The 26114-nt window shown below is 55.3% G+C and overlaps 9 protein-coding genes across 11 annotated transcripts; 5 read left to right on the top strand and 4 right to left on the bottom strand.

Annotated features, from left to right (window-relative positions):
- Positions 1-557: 557 nt before the first annotated feature.
- IUM83_12996 (Zinc finger, RING/FYVE/PHD-type) lies at positions 558-2303 on the top strand (the record flags this gene model as incomplete). Its single annotated transcript, XM_067937646.1, has 1 exon — positions 558-2303. The coding sequence occupies one exon, from the start codon at positions 558-560 to the stop codon at positions 2301-2303; it is 1746 nt and encodes a 581-aa protein (XP_067795849.1).
- Positions 2304-4491: 2188 nt separating this feature from the next.
- Positions 4492-5886, top strand: IUM83_12995 (Serine/threonine protein Kinase; the record flags this gene model as incomplete). Of its 2 annotated transcripts, none has more annotated exons than XM_067937645.1 (1): positions 4492-5886. In XM_067937645.1, one exon carries the CDS (start codon positions 4492-4494, stop codon positions 5884-5886), a length of 1395 nt encoding a protein of 464 aa, XP_067795695.1. The 2 variants fall into 2 exon arrangements, with proteins under 2 accessions (XP_067795695.1, XP_067795694.1); XM_067937644.1 differs by having other exon boundaries at positions 4810-5886.
- Positions 5887-5982: 96 nt separating this feature from the next.
- Positions 5983-9411, bottom strand: IUM83_12994 (Serine/threonine-protein phosphatase 6 regulatory ankyrin repeat subunit A; the record flags this gene model as incomplete). Its single annotated transcript, XM_067937643.1, has 1 exon — positions 5983-9411. The coding sequence occupies one exon, from the start codon at positions 9409-9411 to the stop codon at positions 5983-5985; it is 3429 nt and encodes a 1142-aa protein (XP_067795854.1).
- Positions 9412-9652: 241 nt separating this feature from the next.
- IUM83_12993 (putative apoptosis-inducing factor 1) lies at positions 9653-11356 on the bottom strand (the record flags this gene model as incomplete). The annotated part of the gene is made up of 1 exon (XM_067937642.1): positions 9653-11356. The coding sequence occupies one exon, from the start codon at positions 11354-11356 to the stop codon at positions 9653-9655; it is 1704 nt and encodes a 567-aa protein (XP_067795857.1).
- On the top strand, positions 11178-11563 carry IUM83_12992 (uncharacterized protein; the record flags this gene model as incomplete). Its single annotated transcript, XM_067937641.1, has 2 exons — positions 11178-11460; positions 11550-11563. The coding sequence occupies 2 exons, from the start codon at positions 11178-11180 to the stop codon at positions 11561-11563; spliced, it is 297 nt and encodes a 98-aa protein (XP_067795855.1).
- A 3043-nt stretch (positions 11564-14606) lies between these two features.
- IUM83_12991 (Annexin protein) lies at positions 14607-15650 on the top strand (the record flags this gene model as incomplete). The annotated part of the gene is made up of 1 exon (XM_067937640.1): positions 14607-15650. One exon carries the CDS (start codon positions 14607-14609, stop codon positions 15648-15650), a length of 1044 nt encoding a protein of 347 aa, XP_067795856.1.
- A 341-nt stretch (positions 15651-15991) lies between these two features.
- Positions 15992-20397, bottom strand: IUM83_12990 (STE/STE11 protein Kinase; the record flags this gene model as incomplete). The annotated part of the gene is made up of 7 exons (XM_067937639.1): positions 15992-16038; positions 16104-16466; positions 16536-16651; positions 16720-16794; positions 16871-17025; positions 17100-17141; positions 20350-20397. 7 exons carry the CDS (start codon positions 20395-20397, stop codon positions 15992-15994), a joined length of 846 nt encoding a protein of 281 aa, XP_067795696.1.
- An 892-nt stretch (positions 20398-21289) lies between these two features.
- Positions 21290-23338, top strand: IUM83_12989 (ATP-binding Cassette (ABC) Superfamily; the record flags this gene model as incomplete). The annotated part of the gene is made up of 2 exons (XM_067937638.1): positions 21290-23188; positions 23279-23338. 2 exons carry the CDS (start codon positions 21290-21292, stop codon positions 23336-23338), a joined length of 1959 nt encoding a protein of 652 aa, XP_067795754.1.
- A 972-nt stretch (positions 23339-24310) lies between these two features.
- Positions 24311-26059, bottom strand: IUM83_12988 (the record flags this gene model as incomplete). 2 transcript variants are annotated; one of them, XM_067937636.1, is made up of 1 exon in its annotated part: positions 24311-26059. In XM_067937636.1, the coding sequence occupies one exon, from the start codon at positions 26057-26059 to the stop codon at positions 24311-24313; it is 1749 nt and encodes a 582-aa protein (XP_067795732.1). The 2 variants fall into 2 exon arrangements, with proteins under 2 accessions (XP_067795732.1, XP_067795733.1); XM_067937637.1 differs by having other exon boundaries at positions 24311-25312.
- Positions 26060-26114: the final 55 nt, after the last annotated feature.

Genomic DNA, 26114 nt, shown 5'->3' with positions numbered 1-26114 from the left:
AGACCTGCCTCCTGATTCAGGACCTGAACGCCATCCTGGCCGCCGACACCGTGCTCGAATGACCACCGCACGCGCGAATCCAGCGCCTTAGCAAGCACAGCGACAGCCACCGCAGTCTTTCGACGCCGTTCCACTCGCGAAAGGCGAACGCCGTTCTCTCTCGACGTTGCACACAGCCAGCCGCCGCAGACCGCGCGAGACATGGGGGCCCAAGCACCAAATGCATGGGCCAATGCACGAGGGCGGAGCCTACCCCAACAACGACCGCATCGCTACATGCAGCGGTTGAGCTAGCATGCCGGCCAGCTTGGTCGCTATAAAGCAGCAGGCGAGGCATCAGGCCTTGCCAGCATTGCATCCGTCCAGCATGACGAGTGATAACTTCAACTCCTGGTGCCGCGTCTCCGGCTGTTCGAGCCATAGTAAGCGCCAGTGTGACCGCGTAAGTCGCTGCTTAGTCGCGCATCACCCCCGGCCTGTTGTTGTTGACGCCACTCGCTCGCTCACTCGCGAATCCGCCGCCTGCTGCGCAGCCACGTCAAAGTGGTGGGCGGACCATGAAGAAGTTCCCGCTGTCCCGCGAGGCGTTTCCGAGCGTGCCTATGCCCACAGAGCAGCAGGACGCGCTGGAGGCGCTCGCGGAGCAGCAACTGGCATTGGCCGAGCTCCAGCTGGACCAGCACTTGACGCGGGACAATTCCACCGTGGACAAGCGCCGCTGGAAGCCGCTCAAGACCAGGGAGCGCATCACCGTCTTCCGCGAGCGCTCGAGCGCCGCCTTCCACCGCCAGTGCCACAGCCGCAGCCAGGTGGCCGCAGGAGCAGAAGCGTCCTCTGTCAACGGACTGTTGGGTCCTCAGAGCGACGACGACTGGCCGCTGCCGCAACTGCTGGCGGTTGGCACCCTCGAAGGGACGCTGGAGGACATTATGTACGGTATCCACACGCCAACAGCTGCCCACGTGATGGCCAAGGCGGTCATCTCGGAGGACGAAGTGGTGGACGCTCAGGTGTTACGTGAGCTGCGAGGACCCACCATCGCGCACCCGTTCCGGTTCCTGGGCTTGAAGTGGCTCGTCAAGGCCCACCCGCCCGCCATGGGCGCGCTCGTGCTGCCGCGCGACTTGGTGTACGTCGAGCACGTGGGCATCAAGAGCCGGCCGGACGGCTCCAAGCTTGGCCACTTCCTCATCCACTCGGTCAACTTGCCGCAGTACCCGGAACTGCGACGCGAGCTGGGGCTCGTACGGGCCCGAGTGTCCTCCTGTGTGCTGCTGCAGCAGCGGCAAGGAGACCCAACTCAGGTGGACGTCTTCATGACCGGGCGCGTTGCTGCTCAAGGCCGAGTGCTGGACAGCCTTGCGCTGCTGTCGACGGCCAACGGCCTCACCTACTTCTGGAAGGCAGGCGTGTGCGCGCAGCGCCGGAAGTTGGCCTGGAGGCTGCAGCACAAGCACAAACAGCCCGCCGCTGGGGCACAGGTGCCACCGGAGCAATGCCCGCTGTGTAGGAAGAGACTGGATCGAGCCTTCAGTTCGCCGACGCGCTGCGAGATGTGCGGCGTCCGCATGTGCTCGCGCTGCTGCGTTTGTCAGAAGCTGCTGTTCCCAGGTGCTTTCGGCAGCAAGGAGACCCACCTAGTCACGGTGGAGCTCTGCACGCCCTGCATTACGCACACCACTGAGGAGGACGCGATGGCGATCGCTCGGCAGGAAATCCGAGCTGGACAGTACGGAGCGCTTACGTCGCCTCGAGGTGCCACGCAGCGCAATCGCGCGTTCAATGCCGTGAAGCCTCGTCGTCGTAGAGTGGACTTCTCCGCTTCAGCTGGTCCACCGGTGACGAACAATCCACTACCTCGAGAACCGAGGCCGAACTTCGCTGCTTCTGCTGGCCCGGCACGGACAAAAGTTGACGAGAGCGACGATGATGGTGAAACAGTGACGCGCCAATCGCTGCAGGCTCTGGACAATTTGCTAGAGAACTCCAAGGGACCCAGTGGCGATCATTTGGACGATCTGACAGGTAGTGAAGATGAACCGACCTATCCACTGACGCCGAAACAAGCTCCGATGACGCTCGCAGACCTCGAGGATCCCGACAGTGGTGGCAATGCTTCAGCTCAATTCTCCCCAAAAGTAGCAACCGAAAGCAGTTCATCACCGCTATGGAAGAGGATATCGGCGCTGCAACTGAAGGCTGAATCCACCTACCGCTACACCAAGACGACGACGGAGAAGACACTACACTTGAGCCACAGCGGTTGCTCGCCAACGTACACATCTTCGCCTACCAGACCCTGAGGGAAATGAATTCAGGACGAACAACTTGTGAGAAATGATCCAACAACGCTAGAATGAAAAGTGCAAATTCGGTAAGGGCTTTCCCGAAGCTACTGGTGAACGCAGCTGTCTCTTGCCCTCACCTTCCGGAAACGGAATCGGCTAAACTCTCGCCGCATGGCTGTACACGCCGGATATGCCTTGTCGAGCCCTCGCAGCTTCATTCGAAGAAGAGTCTGGATGTCACCTTCGTATGTAGGGAGCAGCACGCCTCAGAGAGCGTAGTGTCAAACGCATCGACTGGAAGCAGATTGCAACCCAGCGAGGCCTCGTGCAATTTCTATAGCCCCGGCTGCCATAATGCACACTACCCGCATCTTCCCGAGCACTACGCAGACTTAGCAGGGTCGGTTCCACACGTGAAACTCTCACACTCCGACGGCCGACATCGGCCACATCCCCAAACTTCAACAAGTAGTCCGTGAATTCTGTTGTCACCGTAAAAACTTAGACGCGCGAGATGTGGCCTCATTGCGACGCCGATTCTACATCATTTCGAAGGGCTGGGACCATTTAACAGAAGACCAGCTAGAAATCGAAAAGGACCAGCTCGTTCGATGCAAGACAAGGCTTAACAACCACGGAGAAAAAATACTTTGAAAGCTTCTGCTGCACTTTACATTGAGATGGCAACTCATAGCTAGGTACTTCTACACCACTTGAATAAATGAACAAATATTGGAGAATGTAAGGTGAAAAGTGTATGAAGCCGTTGTGAGCGTTAGCAGAAGTACCTAGTTTGGAGTAAATGGGAAGCCCTTCTGGCCGCAAATCTTCAGTCTTTACTGGAGCAGGGGCAACGCTCTTGCTGCTCGAACTTCTTCAGTGTTAACAACACCTCTCCCATTTTTGGACGGTCTTCACGACGAGTAGCAATCATCTTATGGACCAGCTTCCACTGATCAACTGTCATCTCGTCTGGTTTCTCCACAACTTGGTCACCCTTGCGAAGTTTTTCTTTGATCTCGTCGCTCGTCATCCCGGCGCCCCAAGGCATGTGGCCTGTCACCGCTTCAATGATGCACATACCCAGTGAGTACACATCCGATGCAAAGGAGGGCTTGGTCACTGTCATCGTAGCATATTCTGGAGCTCGCCACTGCATCGCACCTAGCGTCGATTTTTTATCCTGCATCGGATATGGTCCCGACTCGAGAAAACTCAAGCCAAAATCCGTCAGCATCGCTGTGCCGTCTTGGTCGACGACAATGTTGTTGCACTTGAGGTCACCGTGGATAACACCCTGTTCGTGCAGATAATTTAGCCCTGCCCCCACCTCGAACAGCTTCTGCCAGACAATTTTCTCGTTCGGGTTCTGTTCGCGCTTTTTCTTGAGATACCCCAGTAGTTCGCCGTTTGCTGCGTAGCTGGACACGATGAAGCACGGCCGCTCGGTATGGTTAGCACCATAAAAGGGAACGACGTTATCATGTCGAAGGTTTCTCCAGATCTCTACTTCCTGCTTGAAGCGCTCCATTTCGATTTCGTTATCCAACTTGATACAGACCTCCTTTTCAACTACAGCGCAGTTCGACCACTGCGCGTGATACACTAGTCCAAAGCCTCCCGATGCGAACGGGGCCTCGATCCTGCAAACCGAGCTGCGCGGGATATACCAGGGTGGTTGGCTCTGTGGAGTTACTTTCACTGGAGGAGGAGGTGTAATGCAAACCTCGTTCTTTGTCTTCGCAGTATCTGGTCGGTCTCCGGCGGCTTGCTGCTTCTTGGCCCGAGAACTACTACCCTTGACGTGGATGCCCCGCACGTCCGCGCTCCACATCCTGTCTTGGTGTTCAGACTTGAACTGCAGCCATCTCTCGGTTGAATAGGTCGGTCTGAAACAAACGGCAGTCTCCACGATCTCGTGAACTTCACAATCGCGTTGCACGACAATCTAATCATGAAGCTTCACCCCAAACTTATCGTCTTGACGATGCTCAATCTCAAAACGGCTTTCCAGCCCGTCTGCCAAAGCTGTTGCATTGAACTTGCGACTGCAACGGCTTGGCCCCAATGCAATGCAACCGCATGAGATCACACGAAGGCCTAGAAGCGGTGGAGCTCCGGAACGTAGGTGCTCCGGTGTTTTCATTAAAATACAGAGCAGTACTCGACTCGGCTTGCCATTCTCGATTTGACTCGCATCACGATGGAGCTCCCCACTCTCGGTTCGATCCTCAGTTTCTTGGGCGACCTGTACAGCAAGTACGAAGAGCTGGACGACAGCAACGAGCTATGCAAGAGTTTGCACGAGCGTCTGAAGAGGTTCCTGGATATGCTGAGTACCATCGATCCTGCCACCATCGAAGCCAACGGCCTCTTGTCGAGCATAAGCAAACTAGTGAACGAGTTCTCCGCTGCTGTCACCGAGTACGCTGACCAAGACTTCGTCTCCCGCTGGCTGAGGCCCAACACGTTCCCAGAAAAGGTCAAGCTCTACAACGAGCGACTTGACGAGTTGTGCCGGATGGGAGTCAAGGAGGCAGCAAACCTGCTCGAATGGCGCAACAAGTACGTGCAAGACATGTCGAACGCGTTGTCGTCGACTCACGGACTGCGCGAAAAGATCTGGAAAGCCCTCGATGATGACAAAAAGTGGCCGCCAAGCAAGATCGAAGAGATGATGCTGTCTGTGAAGCGAGATCTGCCGGAGTCGCCCGTGTCGATGCGTCACAAGCGCCACCAACAAATCCTCGAGGTGGCAGAAGAGCACTTCCTCTCTGGGAAAAAGCTGGAGAAGCCCCCGTCCTGGTTGATCGCCGCCAACGAACTGTCCTCCCATACCGAAGCTATTGCCAAGTCGGAGTTTGCGGAGATCGTAGTTCGAAAGTGGCAGGGGGCCCAAGTCGCAGTCAAGAAGATGGTTATTGCAGTCGACACGAACCCGGTATTCGACAAGCAGTTTATCGTGTGGAGTACGCTGCGTCACCCAAATGTGGCCCAGCTCTACGGAGCTGGCACAGATTGTGGCGCTCCCTTTTTCGTCTACGAGTACGCGAGCAAGAGGAGTCTGGATTGCTGCTGGGACCAAATGACGCCTAAAGAAGTGTGGGGAATTCTGCTCCAGGCATCCTTGGGACTGCTGTACTTGCACAGTAGGAAGATCGTCCATGGAAACCTTAGCTGCTCGAAAATACTGATCAACGATCACGGGCACGTCAAGTTGTTCGAGTTTGGAGCTTCGTATGTTCGAGACAACAACCAGAGCAACAGCGCTTCGCCCAGGAAGCGGGAGGAGTTCGCGGCACCGGAATGCATTGGAATCGGTGCGGATGGCAAGGCTGATGGCATCCACAGTCCTGGATTCGAGGCCGACGTGTACACGTTTGGGCTGACCATCATGGAAGCGATTGGGAAGAAAAGCCCCTTTGAAGGCATGAAGTTGAGCGACATCCACAAGGTCAAGGAGAGAAACGAGCTGCAACGACCAGAAAACATGAACGAGGAAGCGTGGCGTCTTGTTCAGCGCATGTGCGAGCGCAACCCGAACGAAAGAGTTTCGCTTGCGCTCGTAGTGTACGAGTTGGAGAAGCTTGCGCAGTGAGTTGGCGGAGCAAGGCCCAATTCGAGATAGCTACATGCCGAGTTAATCAACGCGAGTAGGGAGCGAGGAGGCCGACGTCCATATATAATTCTTTGCTTACTCTTGGTTGTTTGGTAGACCAGTGTTGTCAGACGGCACCGCAAGAACAAAGAGCGTCTGCGGGTTGCTTATTGCTAGGCCTGGGCCGGAGTCAGTAGCGCTCTCATCACTGACGATATTGGATTCGGCTGTGGCTCGAACGAGTGCCGCGCTTCCTGCTAGTCGCTTGAAAAATGCCATTAGTGGCTCCACAAGCGTTTGGGTTGCTCCAGTGCTGTCACTCTCTCCAATCCAAGACGCCCAGGGGCTGGCATTTGGAGGTGACATCGGAAGCACAGCTAGCATCACTAGTAGCAGTTGGAACTTCTCAAAGGAGATCACCTCGGTGTGGGCACTGCCGGATATCCAATTGACCGCTTCCAACAAGAAGTGCAAGGCGGGTAGGCCAGCGCCAGGGGATAATAAGTTAAAGTCGCTTGCAAACATCGCCAGCCCACGAAACGTGAGCATGGCCAGTCGGCGTGGAGCTACAGCCTTCGGAGTGGAAAGAATCGGAGTTCCACCATCCGAATCTGCATGAAGTTCGCGGCGTGAGTAGTGACGATGCAGTAGCTGGATTCCCTCTCGGTTAGCAGCTAGAAGTTGTCGCGCGGCAGTAGCGGTTGGCTCTTGTGATCCCGTCAGTTGAAGGTCGAGCTCCTTGCAGCGACGGATCTGCTTAAGAAGTCTCGCTCCAAGCCGCAACGATAGGGGCACCAGGTACCGAAGCATGAACCATTCCTCGTCATCGTCGATCTCGGGGTCTTCTCCGCCCGCTTGTTGCATTGCCTGTTCCGCTTGCGCGACTACGCGTTCTCGGACAATGAGCATCGCTGCTGTGAATCCACTCAGACTCAAGTGTGCATCCGCTCCAGCAGCTAATGGTGCTGCCTGGCGATGTGCCATCCTTGAAGCGTTGGTTGGCGAACCTTCTTGCGCCATGGTTCGTTCGGCTTGAGAAAAGATGAGGTCCGTCACGTGGAGTTTGAGCGGGGGTAAGTTCGTGCCTCCACTTTGCGAAGCCACTAAAGAAGATACCGACGCTGTCGGCGCTGAAGCACCACCCGGAATCACGTTCATATCGCGCAGCACGACACGAAATTGACTTTTGCTCATGCCTCGTTGGTGCACCGGGTCCACAAGAGCCACGTAGTAGTGAAACAGGCAATTGCTCAGGCGCTTCTCTGTGGTGAGGACCTGTAGATCGCGGACGCCGCGTAGCTTCAAGTATGTGCTCAGGAACATGTCGAGAGCAGGTTCGTTCGCGCAGATTTCTTCCAGCCGTGCCTCAGCGCCTCCATCTTCATCATTTTGCACATCATTAGTGGGGTTACCAGAACCTTCATTGTCGTCTTCATTCTCGTTCAAAGCCTCACTTAGACTCGATTGCCTCTTGCCCTTCCCGTTGAGCACTTCGGCTGTTGTGGTCGTAGCTTGGCGGTTGTGTGTTGTCACCTTCATCATCATCGACTGCTTCTTGCGCCGCACGAATGACGACCGCGGAAGCAACTGCGCTAGTCGGGCTTGCTCTTCACGCTTCGCTATATCTTCGCGACGTTGACGCACATGGAGTCTTGCCTGCAGGAGCGTCTGCTCGTGCGCCTCGAGCTGCCTCCGTTTTTCGCGAGCAATCGCAGCCGCAAGAGCAGACCGAGACTTATCCAGGCCTTCCCACACCCGTGACGCCTCTTGCGATGTCCGCGCGCCAGCAGCGTTTGCGAGCTCACGCACTGCATCGGGTTCTTCCCACTGAGACTGACCCGTTCGTGTGTTTTTGTAGTAGATTGCGCGCGAAACTGGGTCTTGAACTGCTGTCCACTCGGTCTCTTTGCTGGTTACAACGCAGACAGTTTGCTTCTTCTTCTTGACCCAGACGTACTCCTCATTGCCATCGTCCACCTCGCCGGTGTTTTCCGAGTATGTGTCGTATTGCTGGGTGTTGTTCGCAGAGCTTTGGGCTTGCTGAGGCTGCAGCGAGGCATCGAACCCGGGCGGGACTTCCCACTGACACTTCCCCGTAAGGTTGTTGTAGTAGAACGCTTGCCCGCTATCGTTGTCCCAACATTGGACCCAGTCGGTGGTCGTGCCCTCAGTTGCTGCGTCACTATAGTAGTTGTCTCCGCTATTCGCTGCATTGGCCGGAGCGAGCCACGATGTCCCTGCACTTGCTGCAAGTTCCCTTTCCGCTTGTGCTAGCAGCTCTTCGCATCCCGGATGCTTGTTTGCAGCCGCTAAGTCCTTAGGGCTCATGCCTTTCGCATTGTTCGTCAGTGGATCAGCCCCGTAGCGCAGCAGAACCGCTAGCGAAGCAGTGCTACCATTGCATGCAGCTGCGTGGATAGCTCGGTCACCTCGCTGGTCCTCTAGTTCCAGCATCCAGGAGCGAGACTGGTTGTTCCAAGCGCATAAGAACTCCACGCACGCGACGCGATTTCGAGCACACGCGACGAATAGAGGAGAGCGACCAAGCTTGTCTCCTTGAAGAAGGTCGTCACCAAAGGCTAGTAATGCCTCCAGGCACTCAGGTGTAGCTGCCAAATGAGACGGCTTAAAACCTTTAGCGTTGCGTCCGTGGGGATCGGCACCAGCGTCTAACAGTAGCTGTAAGCACTTGTGCCAGCCGAAGAAGCAGCACACGTGCACCGGGGTATCCATCTGCCGATCTGCCGTGTTAAGCCACACTCGGCGCACACGTGCCAACAACGCACAGCACTCAAGTCGATCCGCTGCACATGCGTAGAACAGCGGCGTTCGCTGCTTTTTGTCGAGCCACGTTGACTTCTTCTTCTTGCCTTGATCTGTCATAGCCTCAGCCTCGACGTCAGCCTTTTGAAGCAGAAGTTCTAAACAGGTAACATGCCCCGCGTATGCTGCACAGTGCATCGGTGGCATTTCACGACTCTTGCTACACTGCGAGCAAGCTTGTTGCATTTGTTGAGCACTCGTTTCTTCCTTTTCCGGCGTGGTGACCAACTCAGTCGGCCGAAATGCTGAGTCCGGGGAGACGGCTTCTGCGTTTCGAGTAGTCGGGCTTCCAGGGAGCGGGGCTAGCTTGTGCGTGCGAGCCGTTGGGCGCGGCTCCATCGACGACGCGGGGCTCCCTTCTGAGGATGGAGCCTTCTCGAGATACTTTGCCTCCAGTGAGCTGAGAGCCGAGTGCGATTCGATACGATACATGCGTCTCTCCTTGGATGCACTGGGATGGCCATCTTCACGAGAAGCTTGGTCGTCGGTGTCGCTACCGGGGCCGGACTCATCATCCTCACCATCGGCCACCTTTCCGTCGATGAGCTCGTCCGAGAACAACTGCTCTGTCGAGATGTCATGCGACAGCCTCGCGACCAGCTTGCGCCTCGCCTTCTTCTCTGCAGCCGTAAACTCCGGAGCCACACTCGCAGCGTCACCGGCCGCGTCGCCCACGTACACTCGCGACGACTTCTTCACCATGCTTCCAGGATTCGGACTCGAACCAAAGCGTCGTGGCAGCCCCGCTAAACAAAACCTTCGGAAACGGTCAGTACACCAAGAGAGAGAGATGCAATGCCAGCACCAAGACGCGAGCACAGGGGATACTCATTAATTAGAACCTCGTCAGCTTTCATTGATTGCATGCGAGTTCTGTGAGTACAGCATCACTGAAGAAAAGACCCCGTCAAAATCCACGCTGCGCAATAGCAAACCTTGGGCGTTAAGTGGACACGACGTGCAACCAGTCGTTGGGCGCCAGGGAAATGGTGTGCTTGAGCTCCTCCACGACGTTGTCGCGAATCTCCGGCCGCGAAAGCATGAGCTGGCGCGCGCTCTCGAGCACGTCCGAGGCGTTCCACAGCAGGATCCCCATGATCTTGTTGCCCTTGAGGTAGTACACGACACCGCGCTCGTAGGGCATGCCTCGACCGCTATTCGGGCCACCAGCACTGATGTTGGGCGGCTGCACCCAGACGCCCACCGTGCGCAGGGAAGAGTCCACCTCGCCGATTCCCTCGATCAGCATCCCGATGCCTGGGAGGTGGCTGCGGAACAAGGGCTGGTGGCGGTACGTCTTCATCTTGCCGGCGCCACGCAGCGATCTGGCCATGTTGCGCCCCGCCGTGAGGCCGCTGTTGACTGCGTGGTCGTACCGGTCGACCCGCCGTCTGCCCAGGTACGGGTCGTAGTAGCTGGCCGCGTTGCCCGCGACAAAGAGGCCGGACACGGCCTCGAGCTGGGCGTTGACCACGAGGCCGCCGTTCTTCTCGTCGCGCTCGAGGCCGCCGCCCGCGCGCGTGGCGCGGCCCATGCGCAGCGTGGGGGCCGGGTCCGTGTGGGTCGAGGCCAGCACCACGTAGTCGGCGTCCAGCGCGGCCTCGGGCTTGTCCTTGCCCAGCACGCCGACGGTGACGCCGCTGTCGCTCTCGTTGTCATCGTCGTCCACGCTGGGGCGCAGACTCGTGACGAGGCGGCCGGGCACGACCTCGACGCCCGCGCGGCTGAGGCGGCGCGCCAGCTCGTCGGCCAGGTAGGGCGGCAGCGAGCGCGCGGCGGGCGCGTGCTCCACGAAGACGAGCTTGGTCTGCAGGCGGTCGCTGCGCACGTCCGTGGCCAGCGCGCAGGCCACCTCGCAGCCCAGGAAGCCGGCGCCGATGACCAGCACGCGCTGCACGTCCGCGGCCGCGCCGGCCGCCACCTGGTCCAGCCGCGCGAAGTCCGCGCGCGTCGTGCACGTGTTGACGCGGTCCTTGAGCGCGTACGACACGCGGTCGCTGTCCAGCACGTAGAAGTGGCGCGGCCGGCCGGCCGAGGCCACCAGGCAGCGCTCGTAGCGCACCTCCGTGCCGTCGCCCAGCAGCACGCGGTTCTTCTCCACGTCGAACTCGAGCGGCCGCTTGTCCAGCAGCAGCGTGAGCGGCGGCGGCGCCGACGAAGAAGAAGAAGAAGAGGAAGAAGAAGAAGACAACGAGGCCGCGTCCTCCTCGAAGCGCGCGCTCAGGTGGCGCCGCCACTCGTTGTAGCTCTCCAGCAGCGCGGGCGCCAGCGTCTCCTGCTCCTGTTCCTGCTGCTGCTGCTCGTCCGCGTCGCCGCCCGCGCGCGCGCCAAAGTCCAGCCGCGGCAGCGCGTTCTCGTCGCTGAGCACGAGGATGTCGGCGCTGGCGTCCTCCTGGCGGATGGCCTCGATGGCCGCGTTGGCCGCCGTGCCGGAGCCCACCACCACGTAGCTGTGGTGCTTCGTCTGCTTGCGGCGCGTGAAGCGGCGCGTCAGCCGCAGCTTGTCGCCCGGCGGAGAGGCCGGCGAGGGCTCCTCGGGCGCGCGCGGCACCGGGTCGCTGCGCGCGGAGGAGGAGGTGACGGGGGAGAGTCCCGCGGTCAGCAGCGCCGCCGCTGGGGCCGACGCGCGCAGCACAGAGCGCCACATGGAGCAGCAGGTCCCCGAGCCTGGAGTGCCGAGCGTGGAGAATGCTGTCGAGAAGGGAATTTCAACCAATCCGAGGCGGAGGAGCAAGTTTGGAGAAGGGGAAGGTCGATTTGCAGCAGAGTTTGACAGGAATTTGCATTTTGCATGTTGTTGCGTTTGAACTAACGTTACTTAGCAATTTGCCGTTTTGAAGGTGAAAAGGGGTAGTGCCTGATGTTTTGCTTCTGATTTCTAGGGAACTGCCCTCTTATCTGTTGTACAAGTTACTGCAGTCAGTGCTGTACTCCACGGTGGTCGAGACATGGTCGTAGACCATGACGGACGACACGTTCTCGCTGATCCAAACCTTGTCGAACGCCAGACTCCTATCCTCATCCTTGGTGACGAAGAAGCTCAACAAACGGCACGAGTCGTCCTGGAAGATGCCCAACCTCGCACCGCGGGGAAGAGTCGACCATTGCGCGAACGACACGTTGTCCAGAATGCAGGACGAGACCTTGTAGCACGTTTGCGTGCTTTGCAACGTAAAATGACGAATTTGCGACTTGGAACCCTTGTAGCTCCAGAGTGCGAGCAAGACCGATCCCTCTACGAAGCAGCCGTCCAGGACAACCCCAGCGAACAGCAACATTGTCACCACTGCCAACATCATGTTCGTTACTGGGGGAGTTGTGTACTGTGACTCTGGTTGTGGCCGACTTCATCCAACGATGACAAGCTGGGGGCCATCCGAGGGATTCTGCTCTGCATCTTCCTCGTTTCTCATGTACATGCCATCACCCAGTAGCACCAATTCGACATTCACACACACCAGAAACGGTGGCTGGCGGTCATCTCTGCATCTCCCATCGTCACTAGCACTGCATTGGTAGCTTCCAGTGCGAGGCATCTTGTGCTATGAAGCATATCAGGGCCGCGAATGAACCCAATGGCGCACTTCCTTCACCTGCGCGCTTCCTTCAGCTTCGCCGTCTCCGCTCCCTCTTGAGTCGCGCTTGTCAGCCTCATACGTCCTCCATTCATAGTCACGGGAGAACCTACGCCGTTAGGATAGGCACTTTTAGGAACCTCACGTGAAGTCAGTGATATACAAAATTGTCTTAAACTATCGTCAGAGAGTGCAGGAACGACCATTGTTTTAGCGCGCCCGGCCTACTTGACTACTATACAAACACATAACTTTCGACTTTAGGAAGTGGATAGGCGACATCTTACAGGATTCATGCGTTCAGGGATATCGAGCTGAGGACATCGAAACTCCACAGCCTTCGGCCGCGTTGCTGTATGCCTGGGCAATCTCGGTGACGAAGTTGACGATGAAAACCGCTGTGATCCATGATATTGGAGGCGAAATTGAATACTAAGGAGTTTCTGCCGGGTTGGACACATTTAAGCGTTCTGGGGTGCACTGATGGACTTTTTAAGTTTCGACTTTTAAAATAGTCGAAATTCCCATGCTTTGGCTTGGTTTGACGAAGCATTCGTGAAGTACGAATGGTAATACTTATTCTACATGTTGCATTCTTCTTTTAATAAGTAGTTCTGCAACACTACCGAACGTATTCTGATTTTTTATCCCAGAATACTTGCAGATGGTAAGGTCCGTCACAATTGTGAAGTTCCCTTCCCGTGTCTGCTGGAAAACGGTAGTTCGACTCTGATTCGGCATCCCCCAGATTGTCTGAGCTTGACGTAGCTAGAAAGCTGCAGCCACTATCGAATTCACACGACTGAGAGCGCAATTCGCAAATCCCCGAGTACCAAAACGACCATGCCGATGCTGGTATTGTTCCTGCTGGCTGCTCTTCTCCCCGAAATCTGTTTCGCGCGGGTATTGGACCCTCCTTTCGTCTCACTCACGCTCTGGAGCTACAAGGGTTCCAAGTCGCAAATTCGTCATTTTACGTTGCAAAGCACGCAAACGTGCTACAAGATCTCGTCCTGCATTCTGGACAACGTGTCGTTCGCGCGATGGTCGACTATTCCCAGCGGTGCGATGTTGGGCATCTTCCAGGACGACTCGTGCCGTTTGTCGAGCTACTTCGTCACCAGGTATGAGGATAGGAGTTTGGCGTTCGACAAGGTTCGGATCAGCGGGAACGTGTCGTCCGTCATGGTCTACGACCATGTCAGGACGCCCGTGGAGTACAGCACTGACTGCAGTGGTATGTACAACAGATAAGAGGGCAGCTCGAGTTTTCGCTCTGTAGTTTGAGAACTGTCGGATCACTTGAATCGTTAACAATAGTTGACAATCGTTGGCAATGGTAGATTAGCATTTGGTTCCCTAGAATTCAGAAACAAAACATCAAGCACTTGTTGAGAAAAAAATACTAACGTGCAACAATAATTTGTTGCGTCCTTAGCTGGAAATGTACAAGGCGCTGCATTCGGTGCTGTGTTCTATAGCCGACGAGGCGCCTTCGTAGAGCATGACGGCCGATACGTTTTCACTCACTCCTTTCTTGTCGAACGCCAAACTTTTGGTATCCGTCCTGGTGGTGTAGTACATCAGGCTGCACGAATCATCCTTGAAAAACGCCATCTTCGTGTTGCTAGGAATGGTTGACCATCGCGCGAAGGAAATGCTGTCCAGAGCAGACCTCGGAAAATACAGTAAAGTATTGCATTGCAAAGTTTCAAATTCCATAATTATAATTTGAATAATTTCATGTTTAATAATACACATCTATTGTAATTATTTTTCTATTGCAAAATGAATTATAGTTATGTTTTGTATGGAAATCCAATTTAATGATTTTACTGTCTCAGTAATAATTGTACTGGAGACCTTGGGGTACAATAATACATATTTCCGGACAAAAAATACAGTAATTGCAATTCAATAATAATTTTTCCGAGGTCTGGTCCTGAGGAGGAGAACTTTGAGTGCTTTGCAGGGTGAAGTGTCGAATTTGCGACGCCGAGTAATAGTATGAACAAGACCGATCCCTCTACGAAGCAGCCGTCCAGGACAACCTGCATCTTCCTCGTTTCTCATGTACATGCCATCACCCAGAAGCACCAATTCGACATTCACACACTCCAGAAACGGTGGCGGGCGGTCATCTCTGCATCTCCCATCGTCACTAGCACTGCATTGGTAGCTTTCAGTGCGAGGCATCTTGTGCTATGAAGCATATCAGTGCCGCGAATGAACCCAATGGCGCACTTCCTTCACCTCCGCGCTCACTCTTGAATCGCCCTCTCCACCCTCACTTCTCCTCCTCCTCCTCCTCCATCCACTGCCATGCTGAACCTGTACCCGCCCGCGAACCACGCCGTGCACAACGGCGCGTTCCTCAACTTCGCGCCGGAGATCGACCAGGCCTGCCAGGCCATCCGCGAGGCCTGTCGCGGCCTCGGCACGGACGAGAAGGCGCTGATCGCGGCGCTCGGCGCCAAGTCGGCGGACCAGCGCTACCTCATCTCGGTGCGCTACCCGCAGCTCTACGGCCAGGAGCTGCGCAAGCTGCTCAAGTCCGAGACGTCGGGCGACTTCGGCCGCCTGCTGCAGCTGCTGGCGCGGCCGCTGCCCGAGACGTCGGGCGACTTCGGCCGCCTGCTGCAGCTGCTGGCGCGGCCGCTGCCCGAGGCGGAGGCCGCGGTGCTGCGCAGGGCCACCAAGGGCCTGGGCACCAAGGAGAAGCTGCTGTACCCCGTGGTCATGGGCCGCACCAACGTAGAGCTAGCCATATTGAAGAAAACCTACTTTGAACGCTACGGCCGCGACCTGGGCTCGACCCTGGACGGCGAGCTGAGCGGCGACCTCAGGAAGGTGCTGCTGGCCGCGCTGCAGGCGCCGCTGGAGCAGTTCAACCCGGCGCTGCACACGCCGCAGCGAGCCGAGGCCGACGCCGAGGCCCTGTACAAGGCCGGCCAGGGCCGCCTGGGCACGGACGAGAAGACGTTCATCGCCGTGTTGGTGGCGAGTCCGCCGCAACACCTGCGAGCGGTGAACGCCGCGTACGCCCGGAAGCACAAGAACGACCTGGTCAAGGCCGTCAAGAAGGAGTTCGGAGGGGACGCCGAGGACGCGCTGCTCTTCCTCGTGCGCATGGCGCTGGAGCCGCTCGAGCTGCTCTCGGAGCTGTTCGAGAAGACCATGAAGGGCTTCGGCACGGACGAGGACGCACTCAGCGCCGCGCTCGTGCGCTACCGCGTCGTGCTGCAGGACATCCGCCCCGCGTACAGGAAGAAGTACGGCAAGGAGCTGCGCGACCGCATCCACGGAGAGGTCAGCGGCGACTACAGGAGGCTGCTCCTGGCGGTGTTCGACGCGCCGGACCACTAGGTTGGATGAGAAGATGCTGCGGCTTGTGTGTGTGACGGCTGTTGCGGCGCTGCAGCTCGTGATCCGTGGCTCAAGCTCTTCCGAAGAGCAAATTATGGACTGCGCCATGTTTCACGGTCAAGTTCGATGAGACTTTGTCGCTCTAGTTATCCGTGCTCCCGACAGGATGCCAGACAGCGCTGCTGTGCGACTCAACGGGCTGGAAATGGTACAAGTAGCTTTGCATCCAGGAACAAGTGCTGCCCTTCCATTCGTTCTACCGCCTTATATCGATGTCGAAAGGGCCACAACTTTGTTGCGTAGGTATCTGTCCTGCATAGTATTGTTACACTTACCTCGTTTTAGGCCAAGAACGCGTGCTCAGAGAGCTCTACTGCAGTTGCTCGCTCTATTTGCATGGGAAAGCATACGTGTTAGTAGTGGAAAAATACAACAACTAGAGCGATGCATTACCTCCTGGGTCGATACAGAAGCAGCGTCGCAAAAACGACTTTGCTTCAGGTGATAAATGCTCTGGTAACGGAGGTGGGGCCGTCGCCATAGCGATCGTGTACATCGCTGCTAGACCGTTATGGCAGTGCGGCCACGGGTGCTTCGCTGTTGCCATTTCGATGACCGTAGCTCCGATACTCCAAATGTCGGCCTCATATCCGTGGCCAGTCTGCTTCACGACCTCAGGAGCCATCCACGGAATCGAACCTCGAATGGAGCGCAGAGATTCCTCTAAACTTGTGGTCAACATCTGCGGAATCTGCTTCGAGCAACCAAAATCTGCGAGCTTAGACACGCCCTGATCTGTCACCAAAACGTTTGCACCTGGCAACGGAACCAATTAGTACTAAGTATGAAACCCAGCTCGCCTGTGCTCGACCACCTCCTTCTAACCTTTAATATCGCGGTGGACGATGCCCATCTGATGCAAGTACATTACTCCCTGTACAATTTGCCGTGTGTATAACCGGATGAGATCCTCACTGAAGGCGTCAAATTGTTTAAGCATACTAATCGGAGACGAAGTAACAGTCAGATGCACGAAAGTGAAGGCGATCCACTTCTTATTGACACGCACCTGGCAATCGATCCACCGGGCACATACTCCATGAAAATGTAAAAATGGTTCGCTGATCGGTGACTTCCTTTGTAGCTAGACACAGCACACGGGATTATCATTAGCGCAGACCCATCTAAGCTGACAAAGCAGGAGAAGGCGATCAACAGACCGAACGATATGCTTGTGGTTGAGATTATTCATGAGCGCGATCTCCTCTCCAAGTTTCTGCATCTGGGTAACCTGATCAGCGTTTGGGCTCGAGTGGATCTCAATTTCCTTAAGCGCAAAGAGTTCTCCTGTCGAGATATTCAGCCCTTTATAAACCTACAGGGAGTAAAACATACGAGCTAGGTCGTCAAGAACAACGGCCGCCAAATGCCATTCTCAAATGTCCATACCCTTCCAAACGTGCCTTCGCCAATGAGTTCGCCCCGCTTCCACTGCGTTATTGGATTGATAATCTCAATAGTCGAATGTGCTTTTGCTTCTGCTTCTTCGTCTGCTTCGGCTTGCTGATTGTTCTGCACTGCCGCGGCTCGTCGAAGTGAGGTATCTGGCAGCGAGGAAAATCCCGGGCGGCCGATTCGTGGCGAAGTCGACCGCGTGAGAGACATGGACTTCGGAATATCTAGTGCTGAAAGTGCTGCTAGGTGTGGATGCGTCCTGTGGAGCTGTGAAACCATTTCACTCGCCGATGGTATGTTGATAAAATCGCTGCTGGGGTTGCGTTTTGTCTCCACGGGCTGGACCTTGCTTGACGACGATGATCGACTGTGCGATGACTTCGTCTCCTCAGCGCTGGAGGCCGAAAAAATTATCGCATCCGGCATGCGTTTGCTCTTGGCTGCTTTTCCCCAGAGGCCGAAGTTTGACACGGCCTTCTCTTCAATCTGTTCTGCCTGTGCTGTATCGCCTAGGTGGCGGTGGACTTCCAAATTGTTGCGAGAAATACCGTTGTGTGCGTCCCAATTGATCTCTTCACTCTCATCACTGCTATCTTCTCTTTGTTGGCGGTCATCTTCATCGTCACTACACCTGGGCAGATGTTCAGGTCTCTCGCAAAGCCCTTCAAGCCCATCAGGGTCTGTGGCTGACCTGCTCCTCTCATGGTCTTTCAGCGCCCGCACGGCGATCGAGAAGCTGCTGCTTCGCGGTAAAAGATTGTCGTTGTTGCTGGGTCCGTCGTTGTTGTTGTTGTTGCAGTCGGCGCTGTACAGCCGCTGTCTGCTCTCGGGTCTTCTTCCTGAAGGTGCTCGTGGGGTCAAAGCGTTCGGTGCGGACAGCAGAGCTCCGTCCGCTAGCGATAGATGCTTGAGCCGTAGATTCCGTCCGCTTGAGCTGCGGTGCATCTCCACCAGTGGCGACTGACGCAGTGCATCCACTGCGCGGTGGCTGGGTGGTGCGGCGACACCGTCTTTTGCCTCATTGTCCGATACAGGCATGGAACCTCTTCGAGGAGTCGAAATCGCGTTGGGTTCTGCTGCGTCGCTGCAGTCGTCGCGGCACGTCGGTTGCAGAGCTATGGGTGCTTTGGAGTCGTCCGCAGGTGCTGCCGGGTAATCCAGTACCGCTCCGCGTCTAGACTGGCCCCGCATTTGATCTCCACGAACTAGCCGATCCGCAGCAAACAGGCGACTGCTCGCCCAACTTGGCGTGGAGGCTGTTTGATGTGATCTACCAGGCGTCGTTTCGAGCGCATTTCGGTTAGCGAAGCCACCGCCTCCGCCTTGACACGCATCTAGACCTTGCCATTGCAGTGGCACCGGTCACAGTCTCGCTAGGATAACCAGTAGTAAGCAACCGGTCGGGTGCTTAACGTTCTTCATCAACCCTGCTAAGGTCGTCGCTGGCAGCAGCGATTCTAGTTCACAAATCTCCAAGATGGTCTTTCCCAATCGCAAGTAGGCAGCCACTGCCGCGACCTACACTGCGCGTTGCGCTTGTCGTTGAGGTGGTGCGTTGAATGTGGTGATCGCTTTTGCTCTGGATAAAACGAGGTTGAGTCAGATGATCAGGTGATAGTTTACCGCAAAGTTTTTTTGTTCAGTTATAATTTCAATTATACAATAGTTTACCGCAATTGTTTTGCTAAATTATGACTAAGGGAATTTGCCAATTTAGTGCACTTTTCAAAGGGCATAAGTCAAGGCGCGATAGCCGAAAGTCTACTGTGAGTTTCAGTGTGCAATATGCATGCCCAGACAGGCGTTTGTTTACTCTCTTTCACAGATTAATTCTGGTATGGAGAGGCTCTTATTGGGTAGTTTGGATGGACTGTAGTGAATGGCCTATTTCCTGCTGATTGCCAGTTTAGTGCTCCTTTTTATCTTAGTATTTGTATGAACCAGCATTTCTCAAACTGGGACAGTGTTTCTTTCGTTCAGTGGTTAGGTAACCTATAATACTCGATAAAAACGCAAACACATCAGTATTGAAAGGATATGTATCTTGGAAATAATTTGTCATTTCGACAGTGCTGACAGCTCAGTCGGTTAACGCCGCTGGCTTAATGAGGGCCCTACGGGGAGCATGGTTGTCGCGGGTTCGAGTCCCCTCGGACACGTTAATTCTCCGCACTGTTATAAAGGTATGATTATCTGCTCATCTGTGTGTGCAATTGACTTACAGTAACTAACATTGATTTGCCTGTCTGTCTTATCTCTTGACTAAACTATTGCTTCAAACAGCGATTGCTCGGGTGCGCCTGGAGCATTTTCAACCTCCGTATGAACCGGTGTCAGTCGGGAACCTTTTTGCCGTGCCTTTCGAGGTTTTGCTTGTAGGTTCTCTAGTAGTTCACGGGTAAGCAATCGTCCACCAACTGTCGCTGTCTTCCGCTTCCTGCCTTTCGTGCGTGGTGGTGGGAGGACGAGAAGCTGTTGTTGGACGGTTTTCTTCACGTGAAGCCAAGCGGCTTGCTTAATCGACGCCGGCGCCGCTTCATAAAGCGCCTGTACCAGCCGCTACCAGCGCCAGTGCCCGTAGTCATCTCAGCTATCGTGCTGGCCTTGGCAATGATTTCCCCACGTTTGGCCGGCTTCCCGATAAGCTGTCGCCCCATTATCCACTCACAAAGGTTTTGCTCTGCCTCAGCTGTCAGGCGTGGTTGAGGGCCACGTCACTGAGACTCCATCGATTCGTCTTTCTTGCGCTTGCCTACCCACTTAATTAGCTTGCGGTAGAGTTTAGCTTGCTTTTGGTGTAGTCTCCGCGCTTCTTGGTCATGATTCTCGGGGCGAGGTCAATTTGGTAGTGATAGTCAAATAGTTAAGCTCATGCCACTAGTACTAACTGCAAAAGCAGACGAGACAAATCGGGTGGTCGAGAGTTAGCCAACAGGAGCTGTATACATAATGGCAGGTTTTACGGTTTCAAATATTTCATCCAGTAATATACCAGAGCTCGTAGGGTTTTGGCGTGATTGGTCGTTTCTATTAGTGCACTAATATGCTTCTAGTGCACTAAAGTGGCAGATTCCCTTAGCTGGTTTATTTGTTTTTTTTTTGCTGGCTTAGGCCGTGCATGTTGTCGTGTCCTTTACGCCAGGGGATGTGCTAGGTTTGTCAAGCATTTGGACACGTACTCGAACGCACAGCGAGATGAACGAGGCGCGATGTCCAAGGATGGCTCGTCACGTGTGTGTATTACCTGAACGACGGGTGGGAACCTGACCACGGTGGAGAGCTTCGCGTTCATTTGAAGAATTCGAAACACTTGCCAGCAAGCCACTGGGATGTTCCCTCCCAAGCTTGATACGTTGATGGTATTTCCAAGTCTTGACGTCGAGCATGAAGTGCTGCCGACGTATCGTGAACGCAAAGCTGTGACGATTTGGTACTACGGTAAGGCGACGAAAGTGTCCGCAGGAAGCGCAGGTATAGTTGTCCCGCGCGCACTACCCTCGATCACAGGAGAACAGGCTGTTCATGCAAAGCAAGCTTCAATTTTCGTTGCAATTCCCAGTTATCGAGACTCGGTATGCAGACACACCGTCGACAACTTGCTAGCACAAGCGAGTTTTCCTGATCAAATTTCCGTTGGCATTTGCCTGCAGGTGGACGACGACGAACGTACAGGCTGTGGGAAGCGCTGCAGCGGCACCGCAAGACGGTTGGTCAACGTTCGCCTTCGGCCAAGTCGCGCGCGAGTTGGCGGGCCTCTGCAACGGCAGGAATTACTGCGCGGACGCGGTGAAGAAAACGTGCTGCACCGCCGCCTCTGGACGCCCCCGAAGAAAATGGGGTTGCAAGCCGCTCTCAAAGCACCCCGAGGCGCTCAAGGGGCGAGTCTACCGTGCCTGGGTGCTGCTCTCCCCGGCCGCAATCTGTTTTCCTAAGCTGTTGACAACAAAGTTTGCAATCTCGGTTTGCAGCAAACCTCGTCGTTTAGGCGCAAGACCCTTAACGTTGACGGTGAAGTGTGGCACCACTGGTTGGCGCTGGGGCAATCAGCGGTGCCGATGAACCAGCACTCCCACCCCACAGATGTCGCGAGCATGGCTGCGCATCGGACGACATCGCGCTTCCCCGACATCGATTCCAGCTCACAAGTCTAATTGATCTCCAGGCCACACGCGATTCCAAGTCCAATGACAGTATTGTCCAAGACGAGTGTGGTCTCCGGTGTCGTTGCGTTGATCGCCGTAGCGACCGCAATCCGCGAGAACGGCCGCCAAAAGGCCAACGCGACTACATCTAACCAAGACCCAGTGGTCTCGGCACGGAAGCGATCCAACCAGTCAAAGGTGGCGGTGAACGGGGATTTCCTCCGTCGCTTCCTTCGACTCTTCCGCGTGATCGTCCCCGGTCCATTCTCAGCCGAGGTGGGCTTTGCCGCCTTGATCGCGGTCATGCTGGCGGCGAAGACGTCCTTCGACATCGTCGTGCTGCAAATGTTCACGTCCATCGAAAGGGCCATCGTCTCGCGCTCGCAGCAGGACTTCCTGCGCCACCTACGCCGCTTCATAGCCGTCATGCTGCCCATGTCCTGCGTCAACTGTCTTCTCAAGTACGGGCAGTCGGAGCTGAGTCTGCGCTTCCGAGCGCGACTGACCAAGCACCTGTACGACCAGTACCTCAAAGGCTTCGTCTACTACAAAGTCGCTAACCTCGACACCCGAGTCTCGAACGCTGACCAGCTTCTCACCGTCGACGTCGAGCGGTTCAGCAACTCCGTGACGGAGCTCTACGTGAACCTGTCCAAGCCACTGCTGGATATCGCAATCTACGCCGCCAGGCTGGCGTCGTCTGTCGGCGTTCAGGCTCCCGTGACTATGTTGAGCTACCTGGTGACGTCAGGGATTTTCCTGACGTGGTTGAGACAGCCGATGGGGCGCTTCACCATTGCTGAGCATCAAGCAGAAGGCACCTTCCGCTTCATGAACTCGCGGCTGATCACACACAGCGAGGAGATCGCCTTCTACAATGGTAACGTGCGCGAGAAAAGTGTCCTGGACGAGTCATTCCATCGCCTCATCGATCTCAGTCGTTCGAGTCAACAGTTCCGAATCGCTGTGAGCGCCGTGGATACCATCGTGGCCAAGTATTTGGCGATTGTGGTCGGCTACTACGTCGTGTTCAAGCCGTTCATAGATCCTACGAACCTCCGCCTTGCAGACTTGACGTACGCGGAGCGAATGGAGGATTACTTCCGGTCCGGCAAGATGATGATTAACTTGGCAGAGGCTACCGGACGACTGGTTCTCTCAGGACGGGAACTCACGCGGCTCGCCACTTTTACGACTCGAATCACGGAGTTTGTCGATGTATTAACTGGCCTGAACGGCGGTGGTATTCAACGCTCGCTTGTCGGTGGCGACGACGCTGGCAATGGTAGCCCAATGCTGGGCGTGCTACTTCGTCGTGGGGAGCTTCAGTATCGTGACGGCGTCATTCAGTTTGAAAACGTGCCTCTGATCACTCCAAACGGTGATGTTTTGATACCATCACTCAACCTGAAGGTCACAACGGGGATGAATGTGGTGGTCGCGGGGCCCAACGGCTGCGGGAAGAGCTCGCTGTTTCGAGTTTTGGGCGAGTTGTGGCCTCTCTACGACGGTAAGTTGACCAAGCCACAACGGAACGGACTCTTTTACATCCCGCAGCGCCCGTACCTGACTTTGGGTAGTCTCCGCGATCAAGTGATCTATCCGCACTCTCTCGCTGACATGAGGGCCAGCGGTCGAAGCGATGACGAGTTGATGCAATTCCTTGAGAAGGTTCAACTCAACCATCTCCTCCAGCGTGAGGGCGGCTGGGATGCCGTGCAGGATTGGACCGACGTGATGTCCGGTGGCGAGAAGCAGCGGTTGGCTATGGCTCGCCTGTTCTACCACAAACCGCAGTTCGCCATCCTCGACGAATGCACATCAACTGTGAGCGTGGATGTCGAAGGCGCGATGTACAGTTACTGTCGCGAACAGGAAATCACATTGTTCACGGTGTCGCACCGCCGGTCATTGTGGCAGTATCACGAATTTGTCCTGCAGGTGGGTTTTTACTTTGGTTGGTACGGTAATGATTTATTTGCAGGATCGTTATTGACCTAACGCACTGTCAACGTGGTTTGTGGCAACCAGTTCGATGGACGCGGTGGGTACCAGTTCAAACGTATTGAGGACGACATTTTCGGGTCGTGATGTGGGTTCATTACTTTGAATTACATGTACAATACAAGTGTAGTCACCCGTGTTGTCGCCAATCGACCATGGTTAAGACAGTGACAAACACAATTTTTCCAAGAAGTGAAAGGAGGATGGATCATCTTCCTACAAGCCTGGAGTTGAATGGGACGAAGTTCCAGCTCCGCCGCACCAGCTTGGTTCTTGTGTCTTCTTATATCCGAAGGGTGCCAGCGCAGAGTAATGAATTCCTGAACATCACTAGCAAAAATGGTTCAAGTGAGAGTTATAGACAATAATGCGACTCTCCTTCATCCTGCTGGAAACTACTGCTACCACCCTTCTCGCTAGTGCCAATGAACTCACACGGAGTCCGACAAGGACGATGGGGTCATCTCAGCTGATCCATGCCGTCGAAAACGCGAGACTTCACCGAACTCACAAGACCCCGTACGAAAGTGACGACGGCGATAATCGCTACACGGTGGAAGAGAGAGCCCGATGGTGGAGTATCGCGAGAAGGTCTTCCAGCACTGGGTGAACAAGGATCGCTCTTCCATGTGGGCTTATTGGGCTCCAACAACGAAGGTGTCAAATTGTGATGCAGTACTGTTAGTGGTAACCACAAATACCCCGAAAGCAAACGTGTTGGCATTTTTTGGCAGCTTCCTGCACCTGTAATACTACTGGACAACCCCTTTCGTCACGGATGCGCACCCACGCTTTTGCGGTAACCAGCATACACGTTGTGTAAACCGCGATATTGCTCTTCTCGATGTTTAAGCGCTATAGATTGTGTTTGGACTGGCACGCTCGAACGTGACAAGGTTTATATTCCCTAATTAACGAAGCCAACCGGTGATCGTCTCGCTACCATGTGTGTTCATGGAGCTTCGGACTTGAAAATGACATGTAGCGTGCACTAACGGCCTTGAGCCCGCCATCGACAAATGAAAGAAACACTACGCACACCACTAAGACGCAACTCGTTCAACGCAGCGCACGACGAGCCTTGCGCTTACCCTTGGTTCTCGTTGACGAACTGAAGTCATCTCCGCCGGTGACGCGGATAATTGCACGCCGGCATCGGTAGAGCATGTACACGAGGGCACCCATGAGTAGTGCCAGCACCAAGAAAAAGGAAATGAGCCCGAATGGCTGAGGCACCAGTTCAAACAGCGTCAGGAGAACGTTGATCAGCGGCCCCGCGAATAGCACAAGCATCATGAACACCGTGCAGAGGAAGAAGGAAGCGAACGCGCGATAGTACTTCGGCCCCATCAGCGCCTCCAAGACGTAGCACGGGTTCCACATGGCCGAAAGGTGGAGGCGATCGGCGGGTTCGGGCAAGAAAGGAAAGTTGTTTGGCTCGCCTCGCCCCAACCCAGCGGATCGGACCTCTGCTAAATGCTTAGGAAGAATCTCCACTGACACTAATAGCTCGCCAGCACGCACACGGTCGCCAGTGTGGGAGTCTCGAGTCGTCATTGTAAGCCAACTGGCATCTTCCGGATCATCGCCCATGCCTAGACGATGCATAAAAGACTTGACGAGCGACTCGGCATTCTCCATGTCGGCGTCCACGTCCTCCGACTCAGTTTCGTCATCATCATCAATGTCAGGAACGTCCCTGGACAGCAAGGGTTTTCTGTCGATATCTCCTCCTTCTTCCTCGGCAATGGAGATAACTACCTCACCGGCATGAGACAGACGTTGTCGACTTGCATCTTCGGTGGAGGAATACCCTGAGCGCCGCGATGTCCCTTCGTATGGCATACTCTCAGTACCTCGAATACGGATAGGCTTTGGCTTGGCGAAGACATTAACAGCCTGCTTTGATTTGAACGCTGTCTTGAGGAACGAAGTTAGGTCCACCACAGCATCCGCAAGACAGTCATCGTACACGACGTCTCGATCCCACATTTGGAAGTGAAGATAGCCGCGATCCGCCTCCTTTTCCGGATCTAGTGGCAGCTCGACATCAAACTTCATGCGCCAGTTGAACGATGCACGACCGTGCCTCGCGCGCCAGTGCGTGTCAGTACTCTGAGACTTGTCATCCCGGTTTTGAAGCCAGCATTTCACAAACAGATCACTCAGATCTGTGAAGTCCCCGGGGGTCACATTCTTCGCCTTGTAGATGATAACGCGCACTTCAAACATCTGCGGCGGAGGCAGCGATATATCCAGTGGTCGTACAACATTCATTTCCGCTCCCGTGAGGATATCTACCCACAGTCGGAGGCTTCCTTGCGGAAGTGTGCTAGAAGGAGCAAACAAAGGCCGAACCTCTAGCGGTTTGCGCCGTTCGACCCGTTCTGGCGAGAGGCCGAGCTCTTGCCACTTTGCGTCGAACCACCGGTCTTCCAAGTCAAGGAGTGTGGCGCCAACAAAGTCGTCGCCGTCCAAAGTGGTTCCAACCGCAGTACTTAGCGCTTTACTTAGACCGGTCGGCAGTGTGGGGATCGCGAAGAAATCGTAGTCAAGAACCTCCAGCTTTAGCTCAGACGCGCCGGGGAGGTCCGCCTTAAACTCGTACATCTTGTGAAACTTTGGCGTCAGGGTTTCGGATTGGTAGTTCTCACGGTCGTTAAACATTTGTTCGCGAAGTCGCCCATCCCCGAGGCTCACGCGCAGATACGGGTCGCACCTGTTGTTCGCATCCTTCGGGTGCAAATTAAGTGCATCTAGCACATACACTCGAACTAGGTATGGCTGCGGGTTCAGGAACAGGTCCAAGTCGAAAAGAGGGGGGTCATCACGCGATTTTAGAACGCGGACAATGCCTTTAAAT

This window comes from Phytophthora cinnamomi (assembly GCF_018691715.1).
Source record: "Phytophthora cinnamomi strain GKB4 chromosome Unknown Contig19, whole genome shotgun sequence".
Lineage (NCBI taxonomy): Eukaryota > Oomycota > Peronosporomycetes > Peronosporales > Peronosporaceae > Phytophthora > Phytophthora cinnamomi.
Note: the sequence above shows the minus strand (reverse complement) of the source record. Positions and strands in the feature narration are given on the sequence as shown.